We start from the raw sequence: 17,745 nt of genomic DNA on the forward strand, positions 1-17,745 counted from the left end.
ACACTTTTTAGCCAAGTTTTAAATTTATAAAACACGATATTTACTAACACTACACACACATATGGGCAAGTGCAACCATCGAGGACGTAGTATAGTGTTGGTAAGATACCGAGTTCGTCCAAGGAAACAAGAGCTTTTAGTACCGGTTTATCCTCAACGTCTAATCAAATCAAAATGTTAGAAAAGATTTTAAAACTAAGAAAATAAAACTAACTAAATGCTAAGAAATAAAAAATAAAAATAAAAACAGATAGACAAGATGAATCACTTGGATCCGACTCGTGTATAGTGTAACCTTTGATTATTTTCGCACTTTTGCACTTGTTTAAGAGATTATCTTAGTTATTGTAGTAGGCCCCTCTTTTGAAGGTGATGTTACCCTCGACCCAGTAGTTTGAGTCAGCAAGGATACAATCCTAAAGGGTCGGATTATTGAAAGATAATTAATTAAGTTATTAATGCAAATTATGGTAGGCCCCTCTTTTGAAGGTGACGTTACCCTCGACTAAGTAGTCTGAGTCAGCAGGGATACAGTCCTAAATAGCCGGGTTATAGTATTAATAGTAGTTTAACTTATGAGGGGGTCAAAGAGTTTGGATCCCCGCCATCCAATACCTTTGAGTATTGAAGGAGATCCTACTAAATTTGACCCAGGTCCCTTGCAGGACCTCTAAACGCTGAACAAGGGCAAGACTCTTACCAAACCGTTCCCTTAACCCCCGACCAGGTAGCCAACATACCTCCATATAGACCGTGGAGATATGAATGGTGAAAATCTTTTATTTTATATAGACAGTAGAATAATGTCAAGACACCACGGACAAACGATAAGGAAGAATCACCTTCAACATAAGAAACTCGTTATAAAAGTCATTAATACAAAACCAAATAAAAAGTGCAAAAGATTAAAAATAAAAAGTATTACACTAGACACTTGTCTTCACCAAGTGATGTAAGAGACTTAGGCAAACATGGCCTTTGATTGTCAAGAACTCTTACGATCAATCTTGGATCCCGACACGACTCACACACTCTATGATGGACAATGGATGATGGTGGTGGTGGTTGGTGGTGGGTGAAGTGTGAGAGAGGTGGTGTGCCAAGGGATGAGTTGAAATGGCTCCAAGCACTCCTATTTATAGGCTGAACAGAAGCCTGAGCACGGCCCCGTGCCCGCTGGGCACGGCCCCGTGTCCGTCTGACACTCTCTCTCTTCATTAATGGTAATTCGCAATTACAATAAATGCGCCTGCAGTACTCTGACCACGCCCCCGTGTCCGCTGGGCACGACCCCGTGGTGGGCAATAGAAGCTTCTATAAGTTTGTCTTTTCTGCTGCTTCTTGGGCACGGCCCCATGCTCGCTGAGCACGGGGCGTGTTCAGTCTTCTGCCTTCTTTGTTTTGCTTAGGAAGATGCTGTCGAGGGGTCGGGCAATCCACTTTTGTCCCTTTTCTTGTATTTATGTTAGATTTTGCTGTCTTTTTGCTTCTTTTGTTAATTTGAGCTCATTTAATCCTGAAAATACAAAAGGAAGACAAAAGCACATTTTTCCAACATTAGTACTAAAAAAGGGGTTAGTTTTATGCCACAATTGATATAATTTATATGTTGAATTTTGCGCGTATCAAATACCCCCACACTTGAATCTTTGCTTGTCCTCAAGCAAAACTCTTTATAATGTGGCTTTATTCACTCCCAAATGGAATGGGTAGAAGAGAAGATTTTTTTGGGTTTGTCATAGAGTGTCGGGATTTTCCAAGATCGTTTAGGTTTTATTTTTATTTATTTACAATCCTAGTCGTCATGATTTATTAAAAATATTTCATAAGATAAATTATTTATTAAGGCATAACATACCTTTTTAAAATTTCATTTATATACAAGTTCACGTACCTCACGGGGGAAATCACTCACACTCGACCGAAAGTGTATTTTTAGTGAATCACTCGAGAGCGGCATGGAATTTATTTCTTACATAAGCTTGCCAAGCAATCAATCCTCCTCCTTTTTAACTTTATACCTTTGTAAATATCAAGAGGACTGTTTTGGGTGAATGGTTAGGCTTGGGCTAAAGGTGGGTGGTTGGGTTAGTGGTTAGTTGAAAAGGGCGAAAGGCGTAAAAAGCGTTGGTTTTCGTAAAACATTTTGTTTTTGTGACTTTTTATTTATTTACTTTTATGAAGTATTTATTCAAACAAGCTTTTGTTTGAGGAGCTTTGTTTATTTCCAACTTCATCATCATCATTATTATTATTATTATTATTATTATTATTATTATTATTATTATTATTATTATTATTATTATTATTATTATTATTATTATTATTATTATTTTTTCAAGAGTCACACGAAAACCAAGCTTTGTTACTAAAATAAGGGGTTGAAAATGAAAAAGGGATTTTTGTGGGTAAAAGGGTTTTGGTTAAGAAATGAAAAGGCTTAGGCTCAAAGGGGTTAACTAGCGGGAATTTTTTTTGGGTAGGTGAAAAGAAAAATAAAAATAATGGTGTTGAAAGAAAAAGGGTTAGTCCTAATGCCTCCATCATTTTTACTTACTTGGGTTTAAGTTGGTAAGGACCGCGAATGACTTATCATGGCAAGTTCTAGAGTCGTAAGAACCAGGCGGCTATTCACACAAGAAACGAAAAATGAGCATTTAGTGTAAAGATGTATATTTGTGTGCTCTATAAAGGCTCAAAACTCACTTTTTGTGGGAATGGGTTTTTACGTGATCAAGTATATATAATCAAATTTTAACTAAGCTTGTCATGCCGTTTCATAATTTTCTTATGTTTGTTCTTTTTATCACGACGCTATCGGTTGTAAATTTGTAAAAATATAACTTTGTTAGAATTAGAATTTCCAACTTAAGCTTAGACAAGTAAAAAAAATTGAAAATTTTTGAAAAAAATTGGGGGTGATTAGCGGTTCCAATAGAGTTTTGAATGTGTAAAATGGTGTTTAAAGCAAAATTTTATGTTACGGGCAGTCTGGACACGACCCCGTGGTGACCGGGCACGGCCCCGTGTTCAAGTGCCAGTAACGAAAATTAAAGAAAAGAAACAGAAGCCTGGACATGGGGGCGTGTTCAGTGATCACGGCCCATGTCTAGTTACCTGAACTGGACAATTTTCTGCAGGATGTTCAGCACAAGGTCGTGTTGGCTGGGCACGGCCCGTGCTGAGCTTACTGTAATGAAGAAATTGTTGTCGGATGGCCCTGTTTTCGTGCATGGGGCCATGTTTCTCGTTTCCCTTGTTATCCTTGACCATCCCGAGTGTGTTTTATTTATTACAACACCATCCAATCCTTAAAACCATCATTTCATTCATAGAGAGAACTACACAATGTTCCTAGAAAAGAAAAAAGAAATAAAAGCGAAAAATCTTAACTAAATAGGTCAGGAGGTACACAAAGTTATCATAAAGAGTTCTACTTCTTTGAGAAAATTTCGGGAATAGTTTCCCGATGTAGGACTCTTGGCCGAAGTTGTTCTTCCTAGATGTTGTTAAAGCCATTCTTCTATTTCCCTTGGGAGGAAGAAGGCGGCTTCATTTTCCTCAACATCTCGCGGAGGAGGGGGAACACCTACCGGGACTCCTTGTACTATCCCTTGCGGAGGCTCCGGGTGTATAGCGTACCATTCGGCGGGTATGATGACTTCGGGAACCACGTTCCATGCCCTTAGGGTTATTATAGGTACCAAAGGAGGAGAGGCGAGAAGGTTTAACCTCTGGTGCAAGAGGTTTACTTCTCGGAGACACCCTTCCAGTCCCACCGTTAGATGGTTGATACGGTCGACCAATGCTTCTTCCACCCCCGTCATTTCATCAATAGCCTCTCTTAGGGCGTAAACGTAGTTTATAAGAGAGTCTTTCGCCGTTGATGATCTCCTCCCCTGTCGGTTATTTCTTGATGAAGACGTTCCGCTTGTCCTGCTTGCCATTTCTGGGGAAATAGACCAAAAAGGGCTCAATTTTTACGAAACGGTACCTCGGACACGGCCCCGTGCTCGCTGAGCACGGCCCCGTGTCCAGTTGTCTGCAGGTTTTTAGATTAAGGAATCTCGGAGTTTTAAATTATTTTCATGGTTTTTAGTCGAGTTTTAAGCATAGATAATTTAAAACAACGTTACACAACTTACTTTGAGTAAGATCCCTTAGATATTAACCTTACAAACTTCACACTAAAGGTTGGAATCATGGAGTTTCCAAGCTTTAATGGAGGAAATGGTTGAAAAATTGAAAGAGAAGGCAATGAATAAAAGTGGAAAAGACAAGAGGGTTCTTGGGAACCTTCTTTTAGAACTTACCTTGGATAGTATGAGTGAAGATCCCAGGAATCTCTGTCTTTTGAAGTGGTCAAAAATGAGCAGGAATCAGGCTGCATTTAAAGAAAACGACAGCGCGTTGGACATGGCCCCGTGTTGGTTGGACACGGCCCCGTGTGCAGTTAAAATCCTGACATATTTTGTCCGTATTCTAACAAAATCAGAAGAGAATCTATAATTTGGTTAAAGATGAGAGAATTAAAGTGTAATTAGTGTTTAAAAAACTAATTTACCCAAATGGACCTTATGCATTAAAAAAATTAACTTTTTAAAATGCATTATATTTATAGATATTGAGAGAAATTACATAGTTCCTGTATGCATAGTTTTTACAGAATGACATAGTTTTAGGTGACATATATAAGACCAACAATATTGTTTATCAAATAACATAGTTTTCCTAACCTTTTCCGGTTGGAAAATGACAAGAAATGCAGAGTTAGCGAGCGTATTGTCAGGCCGGTGTCTAACCCGGATGCTCGATGGAACTGGAGGGTGCTTCCTAGTAGTGATATAGAGATGGTGGAATGGGTCGATCTGTGTTGGCTGCTTCGTGATACGTTTCTGGGTGACTCAAGGGACTCATGGAGGTGGTTAGGGGACAGTGACGGTGAGTTTAGCGTCGGTTCGGTAAAGAGACAAATGGATAGTAATTTGGATTGTAGTAATAGATATGTCTGGGAGTGGAGCAAGTGGGTGCCTCTCAAATGTAACTTGTTTGTTTGGCGAGCCGAGATGGGGAAGATAGCAACTAGAATAGAGCTTCAGAAGAGGAATATCCCGATTCCATCATTGTCCTGTACGTTTTGTGCTTCGGCTGATGAAACGGCGGACCATCTTTTTACGGCGTGTAGTTTCGCTTCTGTTATTTGGGCAAAGATGAGCAGCTGGAGTCGGACTCCTTTCTTGGTGGCTTTTTCGGTTCGGGATATTATTGAAGCACACCGGTATTGCGGTCTTTCGGGCAAAGGTAAGGATGTTTATCAGGGGTTGGTTCTCATTGTTTGCTGGAGAGTATGGAAGGCTAGAAACGACCTAATTTTTTCTGGAAAAGCCCCGGTGGTCGACGATGTTTTTAGCGAGATCAGGTCGTTGGGATATTTGTGGTTTAAGAACAGGTCTAAGTATAAAGATATTTCTTGGGATGAATGGTGTAAGTTTGTAAATATGTAATTTTGGGTGGCGCCCGGTCTTCGGGTGGCCGTGTGTTAATGAAGTTTTCCTTTCAAAAAAAAAAAAAAAATCAAATAACATAGTTTTAGGGAACACATTTTCATCCATTAACCGTATGTTAAGACATGATTAGCAGTGTCGAGGCAATATATGCCGGTGATCAATCAATTGAGCTGTGTTTCTTTCGTAAAACCAGTCACAGATTACTTTGGCAATAGCCCCCACAACACATTAGAGTTATATTAATACAAACCAAGACATGCTTTGACTTTTCAAATCCAATGAGCTGCATTCAGTTTCAAACTGATACATTTCTAATAATTCAAAACCATTTAAAAAAAACTACACTCATTTTTGTTACCGAATACCATCTAATTTTTTTGGAATGGATGATGCTTTGTTTGACTTTTTAAAGTGAAAATGTATGTCTTTCTTGTAGCCAAGCAGCTATAATTTTGTTGGGGAAAACTTTTAAAGCAAATTTGTTAGCTTTAATGAGAACATCTATAACTTTGCTTTAAAAACAAGAATAAATATTCAAGTTAGGGAAAATTACACATCAACACCAATGACCGTAAAGTCTCTTGAGTTGTGTCCGGGAGCAATCTGATGTACTCAACTTGCACGCAGACCATAAATCACATCTATCAGCTTCCTCTAGCAAAGCTTATGACAAAAACATACACACGCATGTACTCAACTTGCACGCAGACCATAAATCATATCTATCAGCTTCAGTAAACGGTTCCTCGTATAACTCAAGTGAATTGGCTTCCACTTCACTGTCACTGACTTAATTCAGTCAAAGGGATCTTGCGACCGACTTAAATTCAGTCAAACAAGAGTGTAGTATCTTCTGACACTTATGAAGAGACTGTTGTTCATTCTGAAGAATGTCAATCGCTCCAGGAGCAACAAACATATCCATAAATTTCTCATCATTTACAGTAAATAATTCCAGTCCCAATGCTACCATAAGACGTTCACAGCTGTAACAAAAACATAACACGCAGATCATAAGTCGAAAATGTAACAGGATATAAATTGATTTAAAAAATAAAAATGATAAAACATACTATGGGGTTAGAAAACCTGAATTCAAAGCTGAAGTTACACTTCGTTCGACTAAAACTTCACGTATAAGCCCTAAATGTTGTGCAGCCAATGAGCATATCTCACTATAAGTTGACCCTGCTTGCGAACCATTTTGACTAACATTACTCAACACTTGGTTGTTATTGTTATGCATCCTATGATGCCATTATCTCGCTCCACCTTCAATGATGTTTCCATGTTCCTTTTTTATAACAAAACTTCCGTCACGCGGTTGATCAGGTGACGGTGTCTCAGGAACCGTCATCGAAGCTTCTCCTGCGGCTTTTAAAAGCTTTCCCGATGTCGTTTCCTGATCCTATTGTTATTATTATTTTCTGGAGGTATGTTTTCTTGATCTGATAACTCGAGGTATGCTGAAGTAGCTGATGTATGGTATCTGAAAGTAGAGTTTGGGCCTGGCCCATATGAGAGATCGGTCTCATAGCAAACTTGAGAATACGGGCTTGCGACTGAATCCAAGTAGTGCCGAACGAGTTGCATGAATTGTTTTGCGAGATCTGCTACGAAACAATTTTAAGATCGCCTTAAAACAGCCTGAAAGCCGACATACCCGTCCATATCCCCGGTACTCTTCCCATCTGTCAACCAAACCACAAAAATTTTGAAAACGATAAGTGAGAAAAAAAAATAATCATAAGTTTTAATGAGGTATGAAAAACAATATTGACAAGTGACTATTAAGAGGAAATAGAGATAAATGTCATTTTTGTCCCTGAGGTTTAGCCTGTTTTGCGACTTCCATCCAAAGGTTTGTTTTTTCACACCTAGATCCAAAAAATTTAAAATCTTTCCATTTTTCTCGGTTAAGTTAGGGGTATTTCTGTCTTTTTTGTTAACTTAAAGGGCAATTCGGTCTTTTTCAAGGGTATTCCGTCTTTTACATAGAGTGAAAAAGACTGAGTTGCCCTTTGAGTTAACAAAAAAGACGGAAATACCTTTGACCTAACGGAGAAAAATAGATGGAGTTAACGATCCAGGTGAAAATGGCAAGATTTAACACCTTTTGGATCCAAATGCGAAAAAACAAACCTTTGGACGAAAGTCGCAAAACTGGCCAAAACTCAAGGACGAAAATGACATTTTCCTCTAGGAAATAATATATGGTTCTTTTTACGACTAATCAAGAAAACTGTTATATTAACTTTAAGGGCAAGAATGTACAAGGGAATATACATTAAGAAGGAGGTAACATAAACAGAGGTGACACAAAGAAAACTTACCCGATCTTGCAAGGTTTTCTTTCAAAACAAAAAATCCACCAGGTTTAAGCTCAGCCTACACATAAATAAACATACGTGTCAGAACAACAGAAAATTAACCCAATGTATTGGTAATATAGATAACTACAGAATATATTAATTCCATTTCTGTTTGATATTATCTCAATCTAACCTCCTATCATATGTAGTCTCGATGAGTCTTTTTAGTTATTCGATAAGAGTACCAGTAGCGTTTGTATTGTAAAATGGCTTTCCAGGTGCATCTAGATCAGAAATGCCGATTTCTAGTAGGCAAACGTGCTTCTTTTTAAGCGGTAAAGCATTCGACTCGTTTCTTTTTAAGCGAAAAAGCATTCGACCCGCTTCTTTTTTAGCGATAAAGCATTCGACCCGCTTCTTTTTTAGCAATAAAGCATTCAACCTGTTTCTTATTAAGCAAAAAAGAATTCGACCCATTTTTTAAGCGATATATTATCTATTTTTTTTTTTGCGTATTTTATCTATCAAAAATAAAACAAAAACTAAAGATTCTCACCAGCCATTCGAGCTGCTTCTTTTTAAGCAAAAATGCATCCGACCCGGTTCTTTTTAATCGAAAATGCATTCGACCTGTTTCTTTTTAAGCAAGAAAGCATTCGACCTGCTTCTTCTTAAGCGAAAAAAAAGGAAACTGGTCAAAAGTCATGCAAAGTGTGTTTTAATGCATATAACATCCCAAATCATTTTTATTTAATAAACTAAATCGTTTTGGATAGCGTAAAAGCGAGGCACTTGGCTCCTTATTTCACTTCCCTTTACATCATCACTATGATGAAGCATTTCCCGCAACTGCCTCTGAAAGCACTCCCATCTGGAACAACATACAAGTGGGTCGATCCGGGATACAAGTCAATCATGACGATTCAGAAAACTATCTTAAAATGAGGAACAAAGCTATACAAACACCACTACTGACACACTATCGAGACACCACTAACGCCCGTATGAACATTTTCGACCAATCAAACGGTCTTTTCCTGGTAACTTTTCAGCTACCGGTAACGCAGACATGATATTATGGGTCCTACATGATACTTTGCTTTATTTTATTTAAACAAACATGACCCATTTTAGTTTATAAATTCAATTATTGTGGTCAAGAAAGAATGGACCGGACTGCAAGATCAGGATCAATCTAAAAACACCATTAACCTATCAGTTTACATCGTAGCCATTAAACAGAAAACAAAATAAGTGTGATACAATTTTGAATTTGATTTTTCATTTGAGTTCTTTCCAATATCTTTATTTCAAATAAGAAAACTAAGGTTTTCTAATCAAGATTTTAATCCTGTTGGTAGGTATGCCATTTGCAGAACTTGTTTTGACCCAAACCAAAATGATTGTACCTTAGAATGACCCATTCTGACACAAATCTTTAGCCAGTCCTTTGACTCACATCGTTCAACGAATCGCAAATCTTTAGCCAGTCCTTTGACTCCAGTCCTTCCATTAGACGCTGAGTTCCCAAAAATAAAAAAATTTTGAATCAGAATATATAAAAAGTATAACTCCCCCAAAGCGGAGCAAGAATCATGATAAACATGTGTTATTTCAAGAAACCATGATCATAAAAGGGTTTGGATTTTCAGATGAAATAATAATCAAAATACACAAAAATCAGAATTTTTTTTAATCAGAATACATGAAAAGTAAGAATCTCCCAAAGTTGAACAAGAATCTTGATAAACATGTGCTATTTCAAGAAACCAAGACATATGTTTACCTTAAACTTAACTTCAAGATCAGGAAAAAAGGTCCAAGATTTTCAGATGATAAAACCAAAATACACAAAATCACAAATGGGTAATGAAGAAATCATTCAAAACTTATCAATTCCAGAAAAAAAAAAAAACCAATTAGGGTTCCTGAAAAAGATCAACTTTCTTGAAAATCATAGACGCATTTTTAGGGTTTAGGGTTTAGATTACAATTTTAGATGAGATAATTATCAACATACACAAAATCATAAATGGGTAATGAAAATATCACACAAAAGTTTTCAATTCCAAAAATTCCCAAAACAGGGTTCCTGAAAAAAGATCTACTCTCTTGAAAATCACAGATGCGTTTTTATGGTTTACTGTTTAGGGTTTAAACTACGATTTCATAACATAAACAACCAAAACACATAAAAACCCAAATGGGTATTGAAACAACCACAAAAACAAGCATATTTACCTTGAACTTAACAACCGGATCCGAAACGGGTTTAAGATTTTCAGATGAGATATAATCAACAGCATCAACAGCAGAAGCAACAACAGAAGGATCCAAAGGGAGTTTGTTCTCTCTGCAAACCCAAATCTGTTCCAGATCTAGCATCTAATTTTCATACTACAATGACACGATTTTGCAGTTTAGGGTTTCTTCCAAAATGAAAGAGAACTCGGAGGAGGTGAGAGAAATGAGAGCAGGAACGTGAAGATGGAAAGGATCTGCTTTTAGGTTTTGATGATAGTACATATGGGAATGTGGGTGGTAGTGAGCTGGGAATTCAAAATTTGATTGAGATTTGGCCGCCCAAAAAGAAAAGGGTATTGTTGGAAATGTAATGAATATTGTGCTTTAGAGGATTGTACATGAAGCATTAAGGGTGTTTTAAGGGAATTTATATGACCTTAAGAAGTCCTTTGGATATGCTTATTAATATAGTATATATATATATATATATATATATATAAGTGGAGTGAAGCCCTTAAAACCGAACTATGAAACAAAATTTTTTTAAACTTGTACGTCAATCAAGTCTCCACCTAATTGCTTAGACATAAAAACAACTCATGAGGGCTTTACAGGTAGATATAGGTAAATGGTAGGTTATTTACTTGCTGGGAAAATTTAGCAAAAACGAAACTGAAAGATAAACCGGATAAACACTAAACAAACACATATAGTTTGGTCAATTTGACCTGCAACTTTATTCTACTTTTTCCCTTTTCCTTATTTTTTTTATACGTGAGCAAATATTTTTTTTTTCATATATGCTGATTTTTTACAATAAACATAAACTGTAGCACATAAATCACATAATCCGGTTATCAAGAATAAAAAATGGCTGACAAATGAAACAGTTTAGGCTCAAAGTAGTTTCCCTTAGAACGGGTCAAAAGAAAACACATAAACAGGCTCAACAAAAATGAGTGATCATAATGCCTCTATCATATCTGTGTAAAATCCTAGCCTAAGTTCTCAAAATGCATCAAAACGCACAACTTTTAAAGTTATGCAAAAAAATCGATAAATCACACACAGAACGAAACAGTGAATACCTATATAATATATCTAGGCTCAAAACTCACTATAATGTTGAAATAAGGGCTACCAGTATTGACATAAGCACAATCAATCAACTCTCAAGCTTGATCAACTATCCAAGGCACCCCAACCATTTTATTTCAAAAAGAAAAATGATTCAGTTAAGCCTACTATACCGCGACTTAAAGAAACACGTACACTAGACTTGTAAACCCGACAATAAACCCGTTTTGAACCGACACATTTGTAGGTCCCTATCATGTGGATCGTAATGAGATTGACAATCAATCAAGGGTGTGGAATCCCCTTGATAGATCACACACACAGAAACAAGTAGAGATGAAGAACACAATACAAAATACTTTCAAACCGATCTTCTATGATTATCAAACCAATGTTTTACAATCACTCACGATCACAGGAAACTCACAGCCACTCTCTTGTTTTTCACTCACGAAAACTCTCTGCCACTGCTCTCTCATAATGCGTCTACAAGAACCCTAATACACACTGTTTATATAACACAGCATGCATGCTAGGCTAGGCCCATGTACATTATAAACAAAACTCGGACTTAAACATTACAAAGATAAAAACTCGGAAAGTAGATATCTGTTAATTAAACTCAGATGGATATGCTCTTCATAAACTCGGACCATTTATCAATCAAGAAACTTGGAAAATTTTCTGTGTTGATAAACTCGGATTCCTTGAATCTTGATAACTCGGGCATTTGATTTCTTGAAAAACTCAGATAGTCAAGATCTTGAATAAACTCGGACTCCCCAATCCTTCATGAACTCGGACGGCTGCGTATTGATAAACTTGGATAGGATAGGTTCTTTGATAAACTCGGATCCTTATGTTATTAATAAACTCGACATGAGTTATGTAGGAATAAACTTAGACCTGATGTTTATAAATACCTCAGAATTCTTATAGGCTTCATATCCATATCCAACTATTGATAATATCCAAATCCAAGTATTGATAATATCCAAATCCAGAACCCCCCCCCCCCCCTTGAAAATAGCTTGCAAAGGTAACTTTAGTCTTCAGAATCTCATAGTCTTTGGTCTTTGGATAGCGTCAGCTTCAACATGAATTCTATCAGCAACAGACTCCCCTAAGCTGGTGCATCCAATCACCAAATCTTCCAAGTTTTGAAAACAACAATCCAAGTATGTCTACATTGTAGAAGGAGGATTCTACCAACAACAACAACAAACTCCTCATCTGTTCACATCAACTTCTCAACAACATACTGCTTCAATTTGTATACTATAAAACAAACATCTCGAAAAATCATAGAATTTTTCAACAAGGTTAAACAAATTGTTATTAATCAAGAGATGGTTAAAATGTATTATAGATTAAGCAAATTCCAATTCAACACTAATCCAACACTCAAAAATTTCGTCCAACACACTAGATCCTGCAAGGTTTTAAGGTTTTGAACTCATTCTCTGACACCGTCTCCCCTATCGGTAAAAATTTCTCCATGAAAAAACATTTTCTGCACATTAAGAATTTTAAGGAAAATGAAAATATTTTTGGATTTTTATACTTTTCTGAAAGCCAGTAATTAACAAAAGTAATAAATACTCTATTTTTGTGAGAATCACTGGTAAGAAGATCATATCAACAAAATTAAACTGTTTCCACACTATTAGATAATTCTATAAGTAATTTTCGTGAAAAGCAGTCCAAGACGATTACCAGTATTGTTTATCCACTTAAACAAAATGCATCAACATTTCAAGTTCCATTAACGTAAGATATGATATGGTAATATTATATTGTTAAACAAGCGTGTCCCACGTCAGGATATACCCCCGCGATCAAAGGTATGAACAAAGTTTCTTCGTAGTAGGTGAGTGTGACACCTGTGTCACTATGACCGTCAAACAAATGCCAAACCAATGAAATTTTATATTTCATACTTGGGATTTGTGAAATTATGTGTATCATTTGCACATATCAATTCTTGTTCGATTTCGGGCTTTAAGTCGCTTTCTGGAAGGTTATACACGATCTGATGCGTAAATATAACCAGTTTAATGCAACAAACACTCCGGAATAGTGACATAGGCTTAACATATCTTAAATAACCTTTACATAACTTAGAAATAAGTTTTGGATGGTTTGGTATGCCGAAATCAAGTTTATTCGCTCACAAGGACTATTTGCGTCAACTTGCAAAAGTCTGCCGTTTCATAAGGAAACGTACAGTCCGGGACTTGATCATAAGTTAAACATACCATATATAACCTAAACATGGCTTAGAAATAAGCTTTGATACGTTCGGTGTGCGAAAACATGCTTACATGATCTTACAGGGACTAAAAGTGTCAAAAACGGCGTAAGTTTGCATTTTTTGCGCATATCTTACGTTCTGGACACATCTGGACATCCAAAATTTTTGTACACACTAAAATATTTTTATTTTAGTAATCGGCATGCAAAAATTCCATTCGTCGCGTAATTTGAATCGTTTTCGCGTCCGTTCGAGTTTCGTCGTAAATAACCGAACAACGTGACCGTACGACCAAACGAACCGACATCCGAGATGTTTTCGAGCCTATTTCAGGTCCCCTACACTTTAACGACCTTGTGGAGCCTTGAAAATGACTTTACGGAGGTTAAAAACGTCAAAAACAAGCTTAAACACGTGCAGGGACCATTTCTGCCAAACTTTGAAAGTTCAGCCTACACCGTCGCGCTGCGCGACGGCCATAAGGCTTTGTGGTCGCGCTACGCGACGATCACATCTGGGTAGAAACATTGTTTTCAGCATCAGTTTGTAAAATTCAGGGGCCAATCTTGCAATTTTTTTGTGTGGTAGCCAAGTTACCACCTCTCCAAGGCTTTGCACCTGCTCCTAACACTTGTATGGATGAGATTTATTGCTTAATGGCTAAACAAACCACTTGTGATGATCCTAGTGCATCACCACAAGTATAAATAGCCCATCCATTTCATTCATTCCTTGCTCATTCTTCTCATTCTTCTCTCTACATCTGCTTTGGGAGCATTCTCAAGCAATTGGGACTTTGTCTTCTTCTTGAAAAGATAGCAAGGACCCTTAGTGAGCATTCTTTCATTCTTTTTATAGCTTTTTCCTTATGTAGTGCAGAAAGTCAAACGTATGGCCAACAGTTTGACTTTCGGTTTTGACCATCAATTGGTCAAGTCAAAGTTCAATTGAACTTTGAAACGTGATTGTAATCACGATAGTTATAATCCTTCGTGATTATAGCCGCTGATTACCATGTTAGCTAGTTATAGTGTCGAGTCAAAGTTTCGGTCAAAATGCGTTTTAGCACGCATTTTGCCTCGGAACTACTTTAGGGTATCAAAACCCTTTGTTTTGATACCAAATCAGTAGGTTAGACATGTTTTGACATGTCTAACACGACACTATTAGTTTGTGCTTGTTTAGGGTCGTGAGGTAAGCGGTCTAAACCACCGCTTAGCCTTTCGAACCCGACCCGTTTGGTCGATCTTTAGGATCTGACCAAGCTTAGTTAATGATCATAGTTGCATAGGGAATAACCACTGAGGTTATACCTTATAATCACCTAGGATTGGTTAGTCAATTGCTAGTTAGCTTGTATGCCCATAGGAAATGACCAAAATTCCCTTTTGAAGCTAAAATCCGTATTTTGCCTATGTGAACTTATTTTTGACATATAATCTGATTTAGTAACATGTTTAGGGATAATTGGGCATGTAAGACTTGGCATAGCACATAGTTAACCATCCGAACATAGTTTTACGCTAACGACACCTTATAGTAGCTTATGTTACCATAATGTGTCGAAACGGGTCAAAAGCACTTAGGTAGATTTTCCAATCAGAATGTAAGGTCTATTAAATCATACCATACGAGTTAAATTACTCGTTTGATTTATAGAACCTCATTCTATCCTATCTCCCGATTTAGGTCCGGTTATTTACATAGTTACCTATATAGGGTGCCGTTTGATTCCCTGATCACTCTAGCTTTGCTTGGTTGTTGTTCAAGACTTCTAAGCACCCTCAGGTGAGTACATAGTCCCCTCTTTTGCTGTTTTCAAACTGTTTTGGGGTAGAACACATGTGCCTACTGGATACTTTCGTGTTACCCATGTTTTTATATCATATACTTACTATGTTCAATAGTACACTATTAGTACTCGATTTCATTATGTTTTGCTATGTATGTTTACTTAAACATGCTAGCACATTGATTTCCATATACTACATTTTGTCGCATATGCTCATCCAGCATATGGACACATTGTTTTACATTTTGAACCGTTTGTAACCGTTGACTAGATGAACCGTTGGACTATGTGAACCGTTTATGACTACTTGACTATATGAACCGTTTGTGACTACTTGACTATATGAACCGTTTGTGACTACTTGACTATATGAACCGCTTGTGACTACTTGACTATGTGAACCATTTGTAACCGTTGATTGACATAAACCGTTTGAAATCTATTTGAACCGTTGGGTTAGGGAAGTGATTAGGTAACGGGGCGGGTGTAATGTGTTAAAAGCATGGTGGATACGCCGCTGGTACTTCCTATATATAAGTGCTTTTATCACATTATATATCGTTGCGTTATCTAGATCACTTGGGCAATGGTAAACAAAACAAAGTTGTAATACAAGGTTTTTCCAACAATAATGTGATACTATTCGAGTTTTTATTTCAAAAACGATTTACAAATCTGGATTTAATCAAATAAATGTTTTTGCGGTTAAGAATCATGGCTACGAGATTTTATAAATTATAACCAATTTGATTTGAGTTGGTTATTAATGTCGCAATACTATACTTTTCAAAAACAAGGTTTTTAAATAAGTATTGCAATATGTAAAACGAGCCATGAATCTGAAACTCATACAAAACGTATGTACTCGCCGACATTTTTATGCTGACGTACCTATTTTCACATGTGTTTCAGGTACAATAGTTGATGACGCTTGATTGATGATATTGGTGTATCCTCACATAGGAATGGACAAGGCCTTAGCGACTTTAAAACTTGGAGGATAATAGTTGTATTTATCTAATTTGTATCAAAACATTTAGTTCAATAATTCAATAAAACGAAACTATTTATTCCATGGTTGTGAAACAATGATTCTGTTACAACACTCCCCGACGTTTCCGCCACGTTTTGTTGTTTTACGTGGTCGGGGTGTGACAGAAAAGTTGGTATCGGAGCCAATGGTTATAGGGAATTAGGTTATTAGTAATGCTTTGACCTAGACTATAACCTTCCTAGGACCCTAACGCGAGTTTACTTGCGTTTAGTCATAAAACAATACCGTCACCTATCCTTAGGTGATAACCACAACGAGAACATAATAACGAATCCGCTTCGAAAATTAATCATCTGTTCTTGGATGATTGATTACTAGGTTTTGAACCTTCTGTTATAAGGTTTTGAACCCTCTGTTATATGGTTTTGAACCCTTCCGGTTTGATTCATCCTTGGCTTTGTGCCTTTTGATTTTCAAAATCTCGTCAAAGTTTGGGTCTAAATAATGTGAACACGTGCGAACTGGAAGAGTGAATGCCTGTACCCTGAGTTTTCTGTCTAAGGCTAGAGTGTTCGTACAAATCCGCAGTATCGGACCAGTCACTCTTACCTGGGAACTCTTGGGGTGAGTGTTCACTTATAGGCGAGCATGTCTTTGGTGATACATTATATTGACCTATTTACTTTGATTTGTCTCAGTGTCGTTTGTTTGTTTTAAGTAACGAACAAATGATCACAATCATTATGCCTTGTCGATATTCTCAACATCCAGTTTTGAATATCCAATGACATCTCACTCATTTTCCCTCATGTTTCTTTACCCTTTTAGAATATGCCTCCTCGACGTGATCAAGCTCAGGATGCCGCTTTGGCAGCCTTAATCACTCAGCAAATCGCTGCTGTACTCCCGAACCTTATCACCCAGATAAATCAGGCAAACAATAACAATAACAATGTTCAGTGCACCTTCAAGACATTCAACTCAGCTAAGCCATCAAAGTTTTTCTGGGTTACAAGGAGCAACTGCACTTCTGCAGTGGTTCGAGAGTTTAGAGAGCACCTTCAGACATGTTCAATGTCCAAACGAGCGAAAGGTAGATTTCGCATCTAGTGTCTTTGAGAAACGAGCTTTGACGTGGTGGAACGGTGTGGTGAGAGATAGGGGTGCCGATGTGGCACTGGCTTAAACGTGGGAAGAGCTTCGAGCTCTGATGATGAAGGAATTTTGTCCTCGTCATGAGATCAGGGTCTTGGAAAGGGAATTTGACGATCTTAAGCAAGAAAGCGGTGAGCATCGAGCCTACACGGACCGTTATGAGGAATTAAGTCTGTTATGCCCAAACATGGTCACACCTTTGGATAAGGCAATCGAAAAGTACATTGATGGTCTCCCTGACTCAGTACAGGACATTGTGACTGGTAGTAATCCCACTACAGTTAGACAGGCCATTGAGCTATCCGCTACCTTGACTGAATCTCAGATCAGGAAAGGTAAACTTTTCCGAAAAAGTGAAAAGAAGCCGGTTGAGGAACCGAAACCAAGGGATGAACAGACTGAATCCTTCA

General features: G+C 37.4%; 1 protein-coding gene and 1 long non-coding RNA gene across 4 annotated transcripts; one reads left to right on the forward strand and one right to left on the reverse strand.

The window, feature by feature from the left end:
- The first annotated feature begins 4,850 nt into the window (after positions 1-4,850).
- On the forward strand, positions 4,851-5,504 carry LOC110931705. The gene has a single exon (XM_022175088.1). The coding sequence runs from the start codon at positions 4,851-4,853 to the stop codon at positions 5,502-5,504; it is 654 nt and encodes a 217-aa protein (XP_022030780.1).
- A 469-nt stretch (positions 5,505-5,973) lies between these two features.
- Positions 5,974-10,372, reverse strand: LOC110929264. 3 transcript variants are annotated; one of them, XR_002586970.2, is made up of 7 exons: positions 10,061-10,372; positions 9,229-9,338; positions 8,376-8,690; positions 8,013-8,261; positions 7,841-7,895; positions 6,581-7,198; positions 5,974-6,493 (listed from the first exon to the last, which is right to left on the reverse strand). It is a non-coding gene; the product is annotated as an uncharacterized LOC110929264 (long non-coding RNA). The 3 variants fall into 3 exon arrangements; XR_002586969.2 differs by having other exon boundaries at positions 8,013-8,267; XR_002586968.2 differs by lacking the exon at positions 8,013-8,261 and having other exon boundaries at positions 10,061-10,368.
- Positions 10,373-17,745: the final 7,373 nt, after the last annotated feature.

Source organism: Helianthus annuus, chromosome 3 (assembly GCF_002127325.2).
Source record: "Helianthus annuus cultivar XRQ/B chromosome 3, HanXRQr2.0-SUNRISE, whole genome shotgun sequence".
NCBI classification, from domain to species: Eukaryota; Viridiplantae; Streptophyta; class Magnoliopsida; order Asterales; family Asteraceae; genus Helianthus; species Helianthus annuus.

Excerpts from the sequence above, each read along its gene's own strand:
- LOC110931705 (XM_022175088.1), top strand. The coding sequence starts at position 4,851 with ATGGTGGAATGGGTCGATCTGTGTTGGCTGCTTCGTGATACGTTTCTG.